The sequence below is a fragment of the Pan paniscus genome, chromosome 11, assembly GCF_029289425.2.
Source record: "Pan paniscus chromosome 11, NHGRI_mPanPan1-v2.0_pri, whole genome shotgun sequence".
In the NCBI taxonomy this organism is placed as follows: Eukaryota; Metazoa; Chordata; class Mammalia; order Primates; family Hominidae; genus Pan; species Pan paniscus.
In genome coordinates, this window is record NC_073260.2 from 89,354,011 (window position 1) to 89,372,723 (window position 18,713).

The 18,713-nt window shown below is 38.0% G+C and overlaps 1 protein-coding gene across 5 annotated transcripts in view; it reads right to left on the reverse strand.

The window, feature by feature from the left end:
* UNC13B (unc-13 homolog B) overlaps positions 1-18,713 on the reverse strand; it is a 246,905-nt gene that overhangs the window by 169,704 nt on the left and 58,488 nt on the right. For all 5 annotated transcript variants that reach the window (XM_055092058.2, XM_008955225.4, XM_055092057.2 and 2 more), the window contains exons 2-3: positions 5,885-5,914; positions 2,730-2,829 (exon numbers count right to left, since the gene is read on the reverse strand). In XM_055092058.2, the coding sequence (XP_054948033.1) occupies positions 2,730-2,829; positions 5,885-5,914 (130 nt within the window). The remainder of the gene's footprint in view (positions 1-2,729; positions 2,830-5,884; positions 5,915-18,713) is intronic.

The window sequence follows — 18,713 nt, forward strand, 5'->3', positions numbered from 1 at the left end:
TTCTATAAGAAGCTTCTCATCTCACCTACATTTGCTCAGCAGGTCCAGCTAAGCGAGGTCTGAGAGCTCTATTTATGCTTCATACCCAGGACCCTAAGGAAGTTTCTTTTCTGTTAATTCAATCAACAATATACATAAACACGTGTATAGCAGACTCTGGGCTACACAAATGCACACAAATAGTGAAGATGCCCACCTTACCCTTAAGAAATGAACAATCTAATCCTAAAAACAAGATATGAAAATATTAAAAACAAATAATATAAGAAATACCAAAACGAATATTAGATACTGCCACATAATACATCATGGAGAAGGAAAAAGGAGAACGGGAGATAGGAAACCAGCACTGGAGATTCCGGTGACAAAAGGACAGGGTAGTAGACTAAGTTCTGCAAGGAGTGAACCAAAAAAAATAAGTAAATAACTAAAATAGGACAGGATAGGAGGAATAAGGAGTAGGAAGAGCAGAAAAGTAGAGAAAGTAGCTAATAAAACCCACGTGTAAAAGAAGAGAGGGCAAAATTCACACAGCATCTCAACGTGGGAGAGACAGGAAGAAAATTCACACGTATCACAGCAGGGTCAAAAGGGGAAGTGCTATGGGAAATTGGAAAATAAACACATAAGAATAATGATGGCTATGCTGATGAGAGGCTGCAGAAGATCACTGTGCCTCACATGATGGGAAGAGTTATAACTGGAAATTATGGTTATAGCCAACTGGAAGTGCTAGGTTTATAAACCATAGCCAGGACTATGGCTAACATACTGGTATGGAAAGAGACTTGCATAAACCATTTGTAGCTGACTCTGTACACTGCATGTGTAAAGAAGGAAACAGGTGCTCTCAGTCTCATATCACTGTCACTGAGAGAGGGAATAAATGAGGCTTATATAATCTTGAGAGAGAAGCCACCAGTGAGAAAGAAACATGACACCATTGGCCTCCTTCTCTTTGAAGCCCAGTTCTCCCTCAGCTTCCAAGACACCATTATCTCCTGGCTCTCCTACCTCTCTGTTCAATCCTTTTTAGTTCCCTCTGTCCCCTCATTAAATGCTGCCACTCTCCAGCTTCTACCCCAGTCCCTTTTCTCACCATACACATTCTCTCCCTAAGCTTTTTCATCTTCACCTATGGCTTCAACTGACCAAAATATTTCTCCAAAGCAGACTTCTTCCCTGAGTGCCGGCTTTAGGTTTCTAACTATCTTCTGTACCTCTCATCCTTCCTATCTGTCCTATAAGAATCTCAAATATAAGATTGTCCATAACTGATATTAATCCCTATCCTACTGAATGGCATACCACCCAACCCATCTTCCAAGAAAATCTTTTGGTTCTACTTCCTGAATACCTTCTATTCATCCTTTTCTATGTCTTCTGCTATTGTCCTAGCCCAAAACCTTATAATCTTTGCCTTTAACTATCACAATAATGGTCCTATAGGAAGCAATATAAGCTGGGTGCAGTGGCTCACACCTGTAATCCCACAGCTTTGGGAGGCCAAGGCAGGAAGATTGCTTGAGCCCAGGAGTTTGAGATCAGCCTGGGCAACATAGTGAAACCCCATCTTTACAAAAAATAAAAACATTAGCCAAGGTGTGATGGTACATGCTTGTAGTTTCCATTACTCAGGAGGCTAAGGCAAGAAGATCGCTCAAGCCCAGGAGTTAGAGGCTGCAGTAAACTATGATCATACCACCACACTCTAGGATGGGTGAGAGAGTGAGATCCTGCCTCAAAAAAAAAAAAAAAAAAAAAAAAAAAAGCAGCAATATACTAAGAGCCCAGAGGATTGGAAATGTCTCCCCTTAAAAATAATAACCATCCCCATGTCCCTCTGAGCTGTACTATAAAACACGCAAATCGATTTCAGTTCAGTTTCAAATTTCACAGCAAATTTCAGTACGTTTTCTCATTCAGCCCCTTCATGCCCACCTCCAACTCCCAGAAAAAACAAGCATAATCTTCTGAGAAAGGAAGACCTTTACAGATAAGGAAACTAGTGCCCTATGAAGCTAAATGATTTGCCCCGTCCTTCAATATATTCTATACTTTTCTCCCCTTTTGTAGAACAGGAACAAAAAAATCCTGAAACTAAAGGGACAAAAGAAAGAAATAACAAGTTTTTAAAGCCAAAGTTTAATTAAAATAATAATATACTAAACTTTGTCATACTCGAGAAATTCTACTAATATTTATTCATTTTAATTAATTGAATATAGGACATTTTACTCCATAAAGCAAAAGGATTATAAGCACAGAAATCTTCAGCCTCTAAAACAGATGACTGAGGTACACATGAAGATACAGTCTCTCACATGCATGGCCACATTCCTTCAAAGAGCCTTCTGAGAATCAAAGAAAGATGAAGTTATGTTTAATGTCATGCTAAGTCTGTTGTACTCTATTCTAATTCTGACCACTGAGAAAATCTGCCTATGTAGTTTTTCACCAACACAAATCAATTGGGAGTTTACCTGCATTATCATTCATCTCTAAGAACAAATTACGAATCCATGAGAAAACAAAACTGCAGTTGTGCTTCATGTACCATGAACCTCACTTATTTCTATAACTCCACAGTTTTCAAAACAGTATTTAACAGTGCCAGTACATTTTATAAATCTCAAAAATACACAAAATCTTCTAATTGTTTCATCCAATGCAATTCCCTTAAAAAGATTATAAAATATGTAGGCACACTGCTGCTGCAAAATACTTACAACATGAAATCCTGTTCCCAGGAAGGCTGATCACCACGAACTGCTACAGTTGTGCTCTTCACATTCTGTACTTTCAGGGTCACATATGTGTTAAATTTATCTTTGAAAAAATACAAAATGGAGACATAATACTTAGTGCTCAGATTGTTACCCATCTCACAAAGCCCTTGGAATTAAGCAATATAGAAATTAAAGTATTACATGTGCAGGAAGAAATTAAGCTATATTGTACAACATAGCCTCATTCAAGACATAGCAGAGTTGCCGAAATTATAAAACTACGTACTATCTTCAAGAGCATAATCTAAAATACTATTTTTTAATTTTAAGAAATTTTATATATGACCCAACAGATATGCATACACACACACTCAAACTGAAACAGATTCATGAATGCCAAGATATGATACACTGATATTTCCTTTTCTAATTTATTTAATCTATTACAGTGTTAATCCTAACCTACTATGTTAATTATATAGCCCACTTGCCATCTGGGGGGAAAAATCCAAATCTAATTGACCTACTAGGAAAGATAAGGTACATAAATTTAATAAAATGTAGAAAGAGATACATACCAGAAGGAAAAAAGAAAAAGTGATAAAGAACTGCAGAGCTGAGCTGTTAACAGGGACAAAAATTAAGGAAAAATCTTCACAAAGAAAATAGATTTCAAGCTCGATCTACTCAGTTTGGCCTAAAGCACAAGTTACATAAAAAGAAATCTTTTTTTTTTTTTTTTTTTTTGAGACAGAGTCTTGCTGTGTCACCCAGACCAGGGTGCAGTGGCATGATCTTGGCTCACTGCAACCTCCACCTACCAGGTTCAAGCAATTCTCATGCCTCAGCTACCCAAGTAGCTGGGATTATAGGTGTGCGCCACCATGCCCAGCTAACTTTTGTATTTTTAGTAGAGATGGGGTTTCACCACATTGGCCAGGCGGTCTCAAATGCCTGACCTCAAGTGATCTACCCATCTTGGCCTCCAAAAGTGCTGGGATTACAAGCATGAGCCACCAGGCCCAGCCAAAAAAAGAAATATTATCACAGAGTTGAGAAAAGGAAATTCTCTAACCTGAGAGTTGAGTACTAAACAAGTTGATTACTAAACAAAGGTGGTGGCCTGAAACTTCAAACTCAGGTGTCTCACCTAATTCTTATTACAGCACATTTGGCACTCACCTCACTACATCCACATCAGCCATGATTAGGGGCACTGAATTGACGGTTTGCTTTTCTATGTAAGAAATTAATCCTAATGTTATACAATGAAAAAATAGCAAACTATCACTTTGACTCATCAAATTGGCAAACATTGCTTAACATGATTACCTAATGTTACAGAAGATATGAGAAAATGGAACCCGTCATACACTTTCAGCTGAAGGTAAGTCTTTCTTTTAAATATCATTTAAAATGGTGTGGTTTTATACTTATCAACATGGAAAATTTATAATTATATTAAAGATATATGAGGATAAAAGCCCATACAAGGGGAATCTCCATCCATATCCAGTAGTAGTAGTGCAGTAGGCCACTGAGCTATGTTTTATATCACATTATTTTGTACTCCACCCCAACATCCAATCACACATAGCTGACCAGACCAAGAGTAAATAACCCAAGAGCAGCCAATCCATGAGCTGGCCAAAAGCTGAAACAAACCTGATTCCCTCTCAAAAGATTTTAAATAGGGTAAAAAGATAAATATTGACAATTGGTGGTTGGTGCTGAAGCTAAAAGGAAGGGGTATAAATTCCACTGAGGCAGCTATTATGGGTGCAAGATGGGTAAGCATAGAAAACCATCTGGGAGAGAAACAACAGAGCAGATTCTCAGAAAAAAAGAGCCAGCAGAGACAAAAAGATAATAACCTTTAAAACAAGAAACTGCTCAGAAACTGCTTTCATTACTGTTGCACCCAAGGTCCAGTTTTTAGGTTTTCCTGGGTTCTCAAGCGTATTCATATATTTCCAGTAACCCTCCAGCTCCCCTCCCTCCTTCCCCAGCAGTAACCAGAGGAAGTCTTCCTAATGTGACAATCAAAATTGAGGAAATGCACATTAAAATAAGGAAATACCATTTTTAATCTTCAGATGGACAGAGATTTTAAAGTTTCATATCAAATGTTGATAAGGATTTGGGAAAATAAATGTTCATAAACTTTTGGTCTCGGTATATATAGTAAAAACTTGCAAGAGAACAATTTGGCAGGAGTTACCAAATTTTTAAAAATATATATACACTTTTGACCCAGCAATTCTACTTCTGAATCTAGTACATACACACATTTGCAAAAGCAAGCAATGAGAAGTGCACAAGAACATTTATTATTTGTAATAGCAAAAACTTGGGAACCTAAATATTAATCAAGTATTAATCAATCAGGGACCTATTAATCAGGGTACAAATCTACAACAAAATTCTGTACAGCACCTTAAAAGAACGAACCAGACACACACATACACACACACACACACACACACACATACACTTTCATGATGTGTTGCTGGGGGAAAAGCAGGTTGCATAAGATATGTTTCACATGGTCTATTTGAATATTTTAAATTTTAAGAAATTTTATATATGACCCAATAGATACATATACACATACTCTCAAGCTGAAACAGGTTCATGAACTGCAAGACATGATACACTGATATTTCAATATTTATCCACTACACACTGGGGCCTGTCGTGGGGTGGGGGACGGGGGGAGGGATAGCATTAGGAGAAATACCTAATGTAAATGACGAGTTAATGGGTGCAGCAAACCAACATGGCACATGTATACCTATGTAACAAACCTGCACGTTGTGCACATGTACCCTAGAACTTAAAGTAAAAAAAAAAAAAAAATTGTTTCCACTAATTGTCAATATTTATCCTTTTACACTATTTCAGACTTTTTTCTGAGAAAAAGTCGGAAAAGGTATATCAAAACCTCTAAATATATAGTTATTATTGAGAAGTAGAATTGGGTTAGCCAAGAGGTAAGAAAACTAATTTTTCACTAGATTAATGATTTCATGAATTAATTTAGTGAAGTAATGAATCAAATTACTGAATTTGATCAATGAATTAATAATTTTTTTAATTGCTTTGAAATAACAGCAAATACAAGAGGAAAAGACATAATAGAAAGCTGGCCTTACCTGGTGAACCCTGGAATTTGGCCCTTTTAACTGCAAGAGAAAAAAGAGGATACCATGAAGAATGTTTCCAAGTTCATTTTACTTAAGCAACATTTATTAGGCACTACATACCAATGTTAGAACTAGGTTTAGATTGTTAAATCTAAACCTGGAGAAAAAAAGCTGAGACTTCTGATCAAAACTTGAAAGGCAAAGAGTCAGACGAGCCCTTAAAAGTCAATCTGATCTCATATCCAATGCAAAAATCTCTGTTCCAGGCTCCTGACAACAAGGTGGAGAGATCTAAGTTACTCCTGTGGCAGGCAGCCAGTTTCATGTGAGATATCTTCTGAAAGTTTAAGTTACAAATGTTCCTTATTTAAAACCTAGCATAGAAATCCCCTCTATTCTGTTCACACCAAAAGAAGAGCATAACAGGCCAGATCTAGATAATAACCTTTAAAACAAGAATGAGAAATAACTTCTTTCTGAAAATAAGCAGATAGTAAGAGGAGCTCCTGTCAATGTAATCACAAAGCGCTGTTTCCAAAGGCAGTAGAGAACTACACAGGAAAGAATCCCACACTGGAGTGCACATGCCAACTCCTGGGAAAGGTCAAAGACCATACATGCAGGAAAACTGCTAAATCTCAGAAAGCACCAAGTAGCTATCAAAGAAGATTAGAGCTATGTGCCACAGGAGAAAAAAAAGGTGAAGAAAACCCTAAAACACAAAACCTGGAAAGGATGCTTAAGAGTATACGTCTGCCATTCTCCTTATCCTGCATTACTACTGAAAGCTTCACCTTAACTAACATCCAAGTCCTGCTTAATACTTCTAAGAGATGGGTCATTCTGTACCTTTCACACGTCCTCTCCATTTTCAGACAGGATTTTACTAAAATCTATTCTTTTTATTGAAACAAAGTCTGTCTCTCACTGGAGACTACCTTTTGTAGTCCCATTTCAGTTCAAATCCTCTTCCCAACTGGCGTTCTTTTTCATAAATGTGTAGAAAGTACATACACATCTCTCTGAATAGCCTGGCTAAAGCTACCTTAAAAAGATTAAGCTCTGCAATTACTAATTGGTCAATAAGCATAAATTTGCCATTATGCTAGTCAACGATATAGTGATAATAATGGTTCTGTAATGTGACACTCTATTGAGTGTCACTTGATTGCATGTGAAGGATGCAAAGTATTGTTCCTGGCTGTGTCTGTAAGGGTGTTGCCAAAGGAGATTAATGTTTCAGTCAGTGGACTGGGAAAGACAGACCCACCCTCAACCTGGGTGGGTACCAGTTAATCAGCTGACAGCACAACTAGGATAAAAGCAGGCAGAGGAACCCGGAAGGAGAAGACAGACCTGAGTCTTCTGGCCTCCATCTTTCTCCCATGCTGGATGATTCCTGCCCTTGAACATCCAAGTTCTTCAGCTTTTGGACTCTTGGTCTTACACCTGTGCTTTGCCAGGGGCTCTCGGGCCTTTGACCACAGACTGAAGGCTGCACTGTCGGCTTCTCTACTTCTGAGGTTTTGGGACTCGGACTGGCTTCCCGGCTCCGCAGTTTACAGATGGCCTAGTGTGGGACTTCACCTTGTGATGATATGAGTCAATTCTCCTAATAAACTCTCATATATAGATATGTGTGTGTGTAGATATATGTATATGTGCACGCACACACACACACACACACACACACCCTATCAGTTCTGTCCCTTTAGAGAACCTTGACTAATACAGGTTCTTTCTGGGGGCAGGGGGAACCTTGCAATCTACCAAGGCAGTGGAATTTCAAGCTTGAGCATACATTAGAATCACCTGAGGGCTGTTAAAGCACAGAATGCTGGGCCACATCACCTTAGTTTCTAGACTCAGTGCAGTGCAGCAGGGCCCGTGAAACTGTATTTCTAACAAGTTCCCATGTGATGTTACTGGCATTTACTGGCTAAAGAACAGGGATGCTGGTAAACATTCTACAGTATGCAGGACAGTTCTCCAGAGCAAAACCTAGCCTATCCTGCCACCAGTGCCACCCATCACTGCATGCCTCCTGGAGGTCTAGGGACTAGCTTATCAAGCCTGCTCCCACCACTAAAAGCCACACATGCTGCTGAGTGGTGCAAGGACTGGCGCACCACTGCTACCACCACTGTCAACTCCTCACACGTCACCCCGGGGATCCAAGGACCCACCCACTTGGTCGGCCACTGGCACTGCCAGCACCCAAGCATAACACCTGGAGGCCCAAGGGAGCCCAAAGACTGGCATTCCTAGAATGCCACTGCTACTACTGATTCCAGAGGACCAGCCCATCTGGCATATCAGTCCCCAGCAAAGTCTTGTCACAGCCTCCGCCAACAATTATAGCCTACACCACTGAGAAGCCAAGAAACTAGTCCGAGTAAAGGTGAAGAAATCATACGGAGACTACACTACTGCACCCACCCAGAATCAAAGCCAAAACACCTTTCCCCAGCAACAATATAGATACATCTACAGAAAAAAAGTCTTTCCCTAAAAAAGCCACTCCATAACATTAAAAGAAGGAATTGTTATAACACATACACAAATATCAATATAAGAAGAAAAGAAACATTCAGCCGGGCATGGTGGCTCACACCTGTAATCCCAGCACTTTGGGAGGCCAAGGTGGGTGGATTACTTAAGGAATTCGAGACCAGCTTGGCCAACATGGGAAACCCCATCTCTACTAAAAATACAAAAATTAGCTGGGTGTAGTGGCACATGCCTGTCATCCTAGCTACTTGGGGGGCTGGGGTGGGAGACTCGCTTGAGCCTGGGAGGCAGAGGTTGAAGTGAGCTGAGATAGCACCACCGCACTCCAGCCTGGGTGACAGAGTGAGACCCTGTCTCAAAATAACAACAACAACAAACAAGAACACAATAAACATGGGTTCTTCTTGTGTTTTTCCAGTTCTTAGAGGAAAGGCTTTCAACTTTTCCCCATTCAGTAGGATGTAAGCTATGGGTTTGTCACATATGACCTCTACTGTGTTGAGGTATGTTCCTTTAATGTGTAATTTTTTGAGAGTTTTTTTTTTATGATGAAGGGATGTTGAATTTTATCAAACGCCTTTTCTATGTCTATTGAGATGATCTTAACAGTTTTTGTTCTTCATTCTGTTGATGTGATGTATCACATTTATTGATTTGCATATGTGGAACCATCATTGCATCCCTGGGATAAATCCCCCTTGATCATGGTATATTATCTTTTTGATATATTACTTGATTTGGTTTGCTAGTATTTTGTTGATGATTTTTGCATCTGTGTTTATCAGGAGTATTTGCCTGTAGTTTTATTTTTTTGTTCTGCCATTGTCTGGCTTAGTAGACAATGCCCCACTTTCACAACTCTCATTCAACTTAGTACTGGGAGTCCTAGCCAGAGCAGTCAGGCAAGAAAAAGAAATCCAAGGCAACCACACTGGAAAAGAGGAAGCCAAATTGTCCCTCTTTGCACATGACATGATCTTATATATAGAAAAACCTAAAGACTCCACTGTTTGTTTTTAACTCTTAGATCTGATCAATATATTCAGTAAAGTTGCATAATACAAAATCAACTACAAAAATCAGTAATAATAAACTAGCTGAAAAAGAAATTTAAAAAGTAATCACATTTACAATTGCTACAAAAAATATTCAATACCTGGGAATAAATTTAACCAAGGGTGAAAGACCTCTACAACAAAAATGACAAAACACTGATGAGAGAAATTGAAGAGAACACAAACAAATGGAAAAACGTACTATGCAAATAGGCTCTAAGAATATTGTTAAAATGACTGTATTATCCAAAGCAATCTACAGATTAAATGCAATCCCTATCAAAATACCAATGCTATTCTTCAGAGAAATAGAAACAACAATCCTAAAATTCATATAAACCACAAAAGACCCTGGATAGTCAAAGCAATGCTGAGCAAAATGGACAAAGCTGGAGGTATCATGCTATCTGACTTCAAAATACACCATAAAGCTATAGTAACCAAAGCAGGTTACTACTGGTATAAAAACTGAGACACAAGCCAATGGAATAGAATAGAGAACCCAGAAATAAATCCATGTATTTACAGCCAATTGATTTTTCAACAAACGTACCAGAAAAACACAGAGGAAAGAATAATATCTTCAATAAATGGTGTTGGGAAAACTGAATATCCATATTACAGAAGAATGAAACTGGGCACCTATCACAAAAATCAACTCAAAATGAATTCAAGAGTTAAATATAAGACCCAAAACTTAAAAACTACTAGAAGAAAACACTTCAGGACATTAGTCTAGTCAAAGATTTTATGGCTAAGACTTCAAATGCATAGAAATAAATAAAAATAGACAAATGGGACCCTATAAAACTAAAAAGCCTTTGCACAGCAAAAGTAACAATCAATAAAGAGACAAACTACAGAATGAGAGACAATATTTGCAAACTATTCATCCAACAAGGGACTAATATCCAGAATATATAAGGAACTCAAATCAAGAGCAAAAAAAAAATCCCATTAAAAAGTGGACAAAGGATCTGAATAGACATTTCTCAAAAGAATCGCCAACATGTATATGAAAAAAATGCTCAAGAGTACTAATCATCAGGAAAATTAAAATCAAAACCACAGTGAGCTATCATCTCACCCCAGTTAGAATGGCTATCACCAAAACCACAAAATATAACAGATGCTGGCCTGGATGGAGAGAAAAGAGAACTCATATACACTGTGGACAGGAACGTGAATTAGTACAGCCCTTATGGAAAACAGTATGGGGGTTTCCCAAAAAACTAAAAACAGAACTACCACATGATCCAGCAATCCCATTACTGGGTATTTATCCAAAGGAAAGGATGTCAGTATGTCAAAGGGATATTAGCATCCCCATGTTTACTGCAGCACTATTCATGATAGCCAAGGTATAGAATCAACCTAAGTGTCAATCAACAAATAAATGAAGAAAATGTGGTATATATATACAATGGAATACTATTCAGCCATAAAAAGAATGAAACCCTGTCATTTGCAGCAACATGGATGGAACTGGATAGCATCATGTTAAGTGAAATAAGCTAGGCACAGAAAGATAAATTTTGCATGTTCTCACTCATGTGAGAGCTAAAATAAAGGAGATCTCCTGGAGGCAGAGAGTAGAATGATGGCTACCAGATGCTGGGAAGGGGGAGAAGGGTGGTGAAGAGAGGTTGGTTAATGCATACATACAGTTATATTGAAGGAATACGTTGTAGTGTGTGATCACAGACTGGGGTGATTATAGTTATCAATAATTTGCATATTTCAAAATAGCTAGAAGAAAAGATTTGAAATGTTCCCAACACAAAGAAGTGATAAATATTTTAGGTGATGGATATCCTAAATACCCTGGGTTGATCATTACACATTGTATGCATGTACAGAAATATCACATGTACCTCATAAATATGTACAGTTATTATGTATCCAAAAAATGGCCTTCCCATCTGGCCCCCAAAAGATGGTATACAAGCATGAACCATCTTATCTTTCTCTGAATATTTATATCTTGCTTGACTCCCATGCGCACATGTGCATGTAATAATAAAATTTATATGTATTTTTTCCTGTTTAAAAAATGCTATCTACAACAGCATCCCCCCAAAATATTAAATTCTTAGAATAGATTTAACAAAAGAAATGTAAGGCCTGTAAGTTAAAAACTATAAACACTGAGGAGAGAAATCAAAGAAGTAACTAAATGAAGAGATATACCATGGTCAATGTTTGGAAGACTCACTATTGTTAAAATGACAATTTTCCCCATATTAATCTACATATTCAAGACAAACCCAATCAAAATTCTAGCAGGCATTTTTTTTTAGATACTGACAAGCTGGTTTTAAAATTTATATGAAAACGCAAAGCACCAGAAGAGCCAAAAAACATTTTGGGGGAAAAAGGGTGTTGGAGTAATTATACTACCTGATCTCAACTTATATTATAAAGATACAGGAATCAAGACAGTGTGGTACTGGCATAAAAAGACATAATGATCAATGGAAAAAAATAGAAAGTTCAGAAACAGACCCACACACATATGGGTCAACTGATTTTCAACAGAATTGCCAAGGCAATTCAATTGAGGGAAAAGATAATCTTTTTAACAATGGTACTGAAAAATTCGATATTCATATGCAAGTGCATATACATATTTGCTTATTTTATCCTTACTGTACACAATATGCAAAACTTGAAATGAGTCAGGAATAGAACTAAATGTGAGAGATAAAACTATGAAATATCTGGAAGAAAACATAGGAGAAAATCTTAGTGACCCTGGGTTAGATTTCTTAAATTGTATGCAAGATGCATGAAGTTTAAAAGAAAAAAAATGTACAAACTAGTGCTATGATTTGAATGTGCTATGATCTGAATACCCCATGACAATCAAACCAAAAATGGACAAATAGGATCACATCAAGTTAAATATCTTCAGCACAGCAAAGGAAACAATCAACAAAGTGAAGAGACAACCGACAGAATGAGAAAAAGTAATTTGCAAACTATTCTTCTGACAAGTGATTAATAACCAGAATATATAAGGAGCTCAAACAAGTCAATAGGAAAAAGTCTAATAATCCAATTTAAAAACAGGCAAAAGACCTGAATAGATATTTGTCAAAACAAGACGGACAGGCCGGGCATGGTGGCTCACGCATGTAATCCCAGCACTATGAGAGGCCAAGGAAGGTGGATTGCTTGAGCTTAGGAATTTCAGACCAGCCTGGGCAACATGGTGAAAACTCGTCTTTACCAAAAATACACAAAATCAGCTGGGTATAGTGGCATGCACCTGTGGTCCCAGCTACTCAGGAAGCTGAGGTGGGAGGATCACTTGAGATCGGGAGGCAGAGTTCGCAGTGAGCTGAATTTACTCCACCGCACTCCAGCCTGGGTGACAGAGTGAAATAACGTCTCAAAATAAATAAATAAATAAAAATTTAAAAGACAGACACACAAATGGCAAACAAGTACATGAAAAGGTGTTAAACATCAATGATCATCAGCGAAATGCAAATCAAAACTACTATGAGGTATCATCTCACCCCAGTTAAAATGGCTTTTATCCAAAAGACAAGCAATAAGAAATGCTGGCAAAGATGTGGAGAAAGGGAACCCTTGTACACTGTTGGTAGGAATATAATTATTAGAGTCACTATAGAGAACAGTTTGGAGGTTTCTCAAAAGACTAAAAATAGAGCTACCATATGATCCTGCAATCCCAATGCTAGGTATATACCCCAAAAAAGGAAATCAGTAAATCTGCACTCCCACATTTATTGAAACACCATTTCACAACAGCCAAGATTTGGAAGCAACTTAAGTGTTCATCATAACAAAAATGTGCTACATATACACAATGGAGTACTATTCAGCCACAAAAAAGAATGACATCCTGTCACTTGCAACAACATGGATGGAACTGGAGGTCATTGTGTTATGTGAACTATACCAGGCACAGAAAGACAAACTTCACATGCTCTCGCTTATTTGTGGGAGCTAAAAATTAAAACAATTGAACTCATGGAAACAGTAGAACTACCAATAACAGAAGCTACTAGAAAGAGCAGTTGGGGGGGAAGTGGGGATGATTAATGGGTATAAAAATATAGTTAGAATAAATAAGATCTAGTATGTGATAGCACAACAGGGGGACTACAGTCAATAATAATTTATTGTACATTTTAAAATAACTAAAAGTATATAATTAGATTGTTAAACAAATAAAGGATAAATGATTGAGGTGATAGATACCCCATTTACCCTAATGTGATTAAGCACTGTATGCCTTTATCAAAATATCTCATGTACCCTGTAAGTATATACATGTATTATATACCCCAAAATTAAAAATTAAAGAATACAAAATAAGGGGAACAAATAAAAATATATATTCATATTTGCTTATACCTGCATAAACAAACTCTGCTAAAGACAAAACTAGTAATGATGAGTTATTCATACAAAAAGACAAAATTAAGCCCTTACCTCATGCTAACACAATTATGAATTATAAATGGATTAAATATCTAAATGTGACACTAAAGCTTTAAAACGTTCAGAAAAAAATAAGAGAATGAATATCTGCATGATAGACAAATAGACATATACACACATTTTAGAATAATAACCCTAAAAGGAAGGAATGCACACCAACTTTGAGAGTGACTACAGCTTGGGAAAGAGAGATGGAGACAGTAAAGAAAATTTCAACTTTATCCACTGTACACCATTTTTTAAATCTTGATTAATGTAACAAATCATTAACATTTGTTAAATTAAGGTGGCAACTACATGGGTATGCAATATATTATTCTCTGTTCTTTTTTAGAAGTTTGAAAATTTAAAGAAAACAATGTCTTTACTTTTTTTTTTTTTTTTTTTGGACACAGGGTCTTGCTCTGTCACCCAGGCTGGAGTGCAGTGGTACAATCATGGCTCACTGCAGCCTTGACCTCCAGGGTTCAAGCAATCCTCCTGCCTTAGCCTCCCAAGTAGCTAGGACCACAGATGTGTGCCACCACACCTGGCTAATTTACTACTTCTTAATATTCAAATACCCACTGTTGGAAAACAGTTTCTATCTATACCTCGCTGTTTAATACACTGGTTTTCTATAAATTTAGCAAGGTACTGAAACTGGTGTGCTATCTGCCAGCCATGAGTCAAGTGGCTTCTCCTAATAGTGAAAGCAGGGAACGACCAGGGCAAAGACTCTGCACTCAAAGGACCAAAGAAGGGACCCCCAGCTGGTACCACCAGCCACTCCACTGCCAATGAGGTTTCTCCCCAATGTTGACTGTATGGAAATCTAACGCCATCGGCCTAACACACACTAAATATATTTGTTCTATAGAATTTTTTAAATTTAACCATGAAGAAAACTCTAAACTCTCCTCCAGATTTTGATTCTCACCCAGTTCCTTAACGCTATGAAAAATAAACACGAACACTGGCCGGGCACAGTGGCTCACGCCTGTAATCCCAGCACTTTGGGAGGCTGAGGCAGGCAGATCACCCGAGGTTGGGAGTTCGAGGCCAGCCTGACCAACATGGAGAAACCCCATCTCTACTAAAAATACAAAATTAGCCAGGCGTGGTGGCGCATGCCTGTAATCCCAGCTACTCAGGAGGCTGAGGCAGGAGAATCACTTGAACCCAGGAAGCAGAGGCTGCAGTGAGCCAAGATTGCACCATTGCACTCCAGCCTGGGCAACAAGAGCGAAACTCCATCTCAAAAAAAAAAAAAGAGAAAAGAAAAAGAAAAACACGAACATTAACTCTGCACATTTCTAAATTAACCACTTAACCAGACGCGGTGGCTCACGGCTATAATCCCAATACTTTTCAAGGTCAAGGTGGGAGAACTCCTTCAGGCCAGGAGCCTGAGATGAGCCTGGGAAACACGGTGAGGCTCTGTCTCTACAAAAAATTAATTAATTAATTAAAAATAATAATAATAAATAAAAATGGAGCCTGGGAGGCAGAGGTTGCCGTGAGCCTTGATCATGCCACTGCACTCTAGTCTGGGTGACAGAGCCAGACCCTGTCTCAAAATTAATAAATAAATGTATTGAGCTGTATGAATCAGATCAGCTTGGACACCCACACATCCTTTTTCATCAGTGACCTTCTAACAGATCTAGACTCACACCAAATAAGAGTCTTGAAGAGTAAAATTAATAATCATAATAATATAATAATAGTAGCTGCCTGTCAACTACAATCCTATGTTGCTTCTTGCCGTCCCATGAAGTATATTTTTCATTGATAAGTTTTCCAGTGTGTGGACATGTTATTGCTTTTGTTACTCTTTTCCCTTGGCTCTTAGGATTAGAAATCACCAGTTTCAGAGAAAACCTGGTGAGAGAAAGAGCCTATCTCACAATATATAATAGAAAGTAAAAATGCCAGATACTCATTGCCTAGACTCCCTTACAGGTTATAATTTTTTCTCTTTCCACGCCTAAAATCTTTTTTTTTTTGAGGGTCTTGCTGTGTCATCCAGGCTGAAGTGCAGTGGTGCAAACACAGCTCACTGCAGCCTCCACCTCCAGGGCTCAGGCTCCTAAGTAGCTAAGACTAGGTACCTGCCACCACGCCTGGCTAATTTTTTTATTTTTTATAGAGACAAGGTCTCATTATATTGCTCAGGCTGGTCTCAAACTTTCAAGCTCAAGTGGTCCTCCCTCCTCAGCCTCCGAAAGTGCTGGGATTATAGGTGTAAGCCACCGCATCCAGCCTTAATTATTTTCTGATCTTATTGCATAGAATAGGACTGCCTGTAAACTACTGAATGTAAGAAATGATAGTAGGCGCCGGGCAGAGTGGCTCAAGCCTGTAATCCCAGCACTTTGGGAGGCCGAGGCGGGCGGATCAAGAGGTCAGGAGATCGAGACCATCCTGGCTAACACAGTGAAAGCCCGTCTCTACTAAAAATACAAAAAAATTAGCCGGACGTGGTGGCATGCCCCTGTAGTCCCAGCTACTCGGGAGGCTGAGGCAGGAGAATGGCGTGAACCCAGGAGGCGGAGCTTGCAGTGAGCTGAGATCACGCCACTGCACTCCAGCCTGGGTGACAGAGTGAGACTCTGTCTCAAAACAAACAAACAAACAAGAAACGATAGTAGGCATCCTTGTATTGTTCCTGACTTTAAAGAAAATACTTTTAATAAATCAATTTTGAGTATGATGTTTGCTATAGGTTTCTTTAAAGCTTATTTTGAAATAATCAGAGGGAGTTGCAAAAATAGTAGAGAGGTCCTATGTACCCTTCACCTAGTTCCCAACAATAGTTAAATCTTACATAACTATAGTACAATATCAAAAAGAAAAAACCTGATGTGTGTGCATAGTTCTGTGCTATTTATCACATATGTAGACCCATGTTACTATTGCCACAATCAAGATATAAAACTATTCCATCACCACGAAGATCTCCCTCTTGCTACCACTTTATAGTCATATCTACACCCTCCCTCATCATCCCAAACCATTGAAACCATTAATCTGTTCTCCATCTCCATCATTTTGTCATTTGCAGAATGTTATACACAGAGAATCATACAGAATATGACCTTATGAGATTGTTTTTCTTCCACTCAGCATAACGCCAAGTTGTTGAATGTATCACTCACATAGTTGGATTATGTTTTTATATCCAATCTGCCAACTGTCTTTAAATTTGTGTGTTTAGACTATTTACATTTAACGTAATTATTAAAATGTTAGGGCTTAAGTCTGACATTTTATTTTCTATTTTCCGTTTTCTTTTTCCTGCTTTCCTGTGGATTAAATATTTTTCAAATTTCTACCCCTTTTATCTATCATTAACAGGGGTTAACAGGAGTTAGCGAAGGGGAGGAGCCATGGTCTTTCCATGGCATGTGGCTAGAGTAGCATGGTTATTGTCCAAAAGTTTCTATCTTGCTACGTTTCCTCTTTCACCATCTTTTAAAGAGAAAAGGCTGTTTTTGGCTTTCTTGGGGTGTATGTTCCCATTGCCATTTCTGACTAAGTTGCCAGTTGATCCAACACTTATGTTATATGAGGCAAACAAACAATCAAGCAAGTCCAGGGAACTCACAACCCCTAGCTGGTCTGTCGTCTTCTCTTTACCTTTCAAACTCTTCCTATGTTTGTTTTACATACAGTGTCCAGGGTTTTGAGCTATACTTAGCAGGAGCAATACAGAACAATCCATCCTGGTCCAGAAAAGAAAGGTCCCTTTTGAATTTACCATGAATTTTTATCATGAATGCTTACTGAATTTTATCAAATGCTTTTTCTGCATCTGTTGAGATGATCCAAGGATGTTTCCTCTTTAGTCTGTTAATGCTACAGATTTTAGATGATTAACAGATACATTAACATATTTTCAGATGATAAACCACTCTTTTATTCCTAAAATCAACTTAACTTGATAATGCTGTATTATTGGTTTATATGAAGCTAGATACATTTTAACAATGTCTTTAGGACTTTTGGTCCTTTATTTAGGCTTGAAAATGGCCTTAGTATTTCTTTACAAAAATGTTATTGTCTGGTGATAGTAATATTAAATTACTATCATTATAAAGTAAGTTAGGGAAAGTTCCCTCTATTACGATTAAAACTCAGGCTCAGAGACACCAGGAATCAGAAGATACTAACAGGCAAATGCTGGCTTTAGCACCTGCTCATGTTTTCTTATTGTTTCTGGCCTTCCAAGAATTCAACTATGTAGGAAAAAAATTGCTCATTTTGTCCCTGTCAATAGCATATTCAGGTGTACTAGAATGAGAATAGTTTCCTCAGAAAACTAGTTTATCACATTCCAGAAAATAAAAACCCTACCCTTGAAATTACATCTGAATTTTAACTAAACCACATCTCTAAATTCTTCCCAGAAAAAAAACACAACCTTAGACTATTTTAACTACAATCTCTACTTTCTGCTTTACATCCTATTGTTGTCAGGAACTTTATTTCCATCTTGTTTGTAAAACTGTAACATATTAGACATAATTAAAATTATAGTAGTTTTATAAAGTATATTTATTTATTTTTGGTTTGTTTTTGAGACAGTCTCACTCTGTCACCCAGGCTGGAGTACAGTGGTGAGATCATGGCTGACTGCCGCCTTGACCTCCTGGGCTCAAATAATCCTCCCACCTCAGACTCCCCAGTAGCTGGGATTACAGGTGTGTGCCACCACACCTAGCTAATTTTTTAAATTTTTTGTAGAAACAGGGTCTATGTTGCCCAGGCTGGTCTCAAACTCTTGACCTCAAGTGATCCTCCCACCCCAGCCT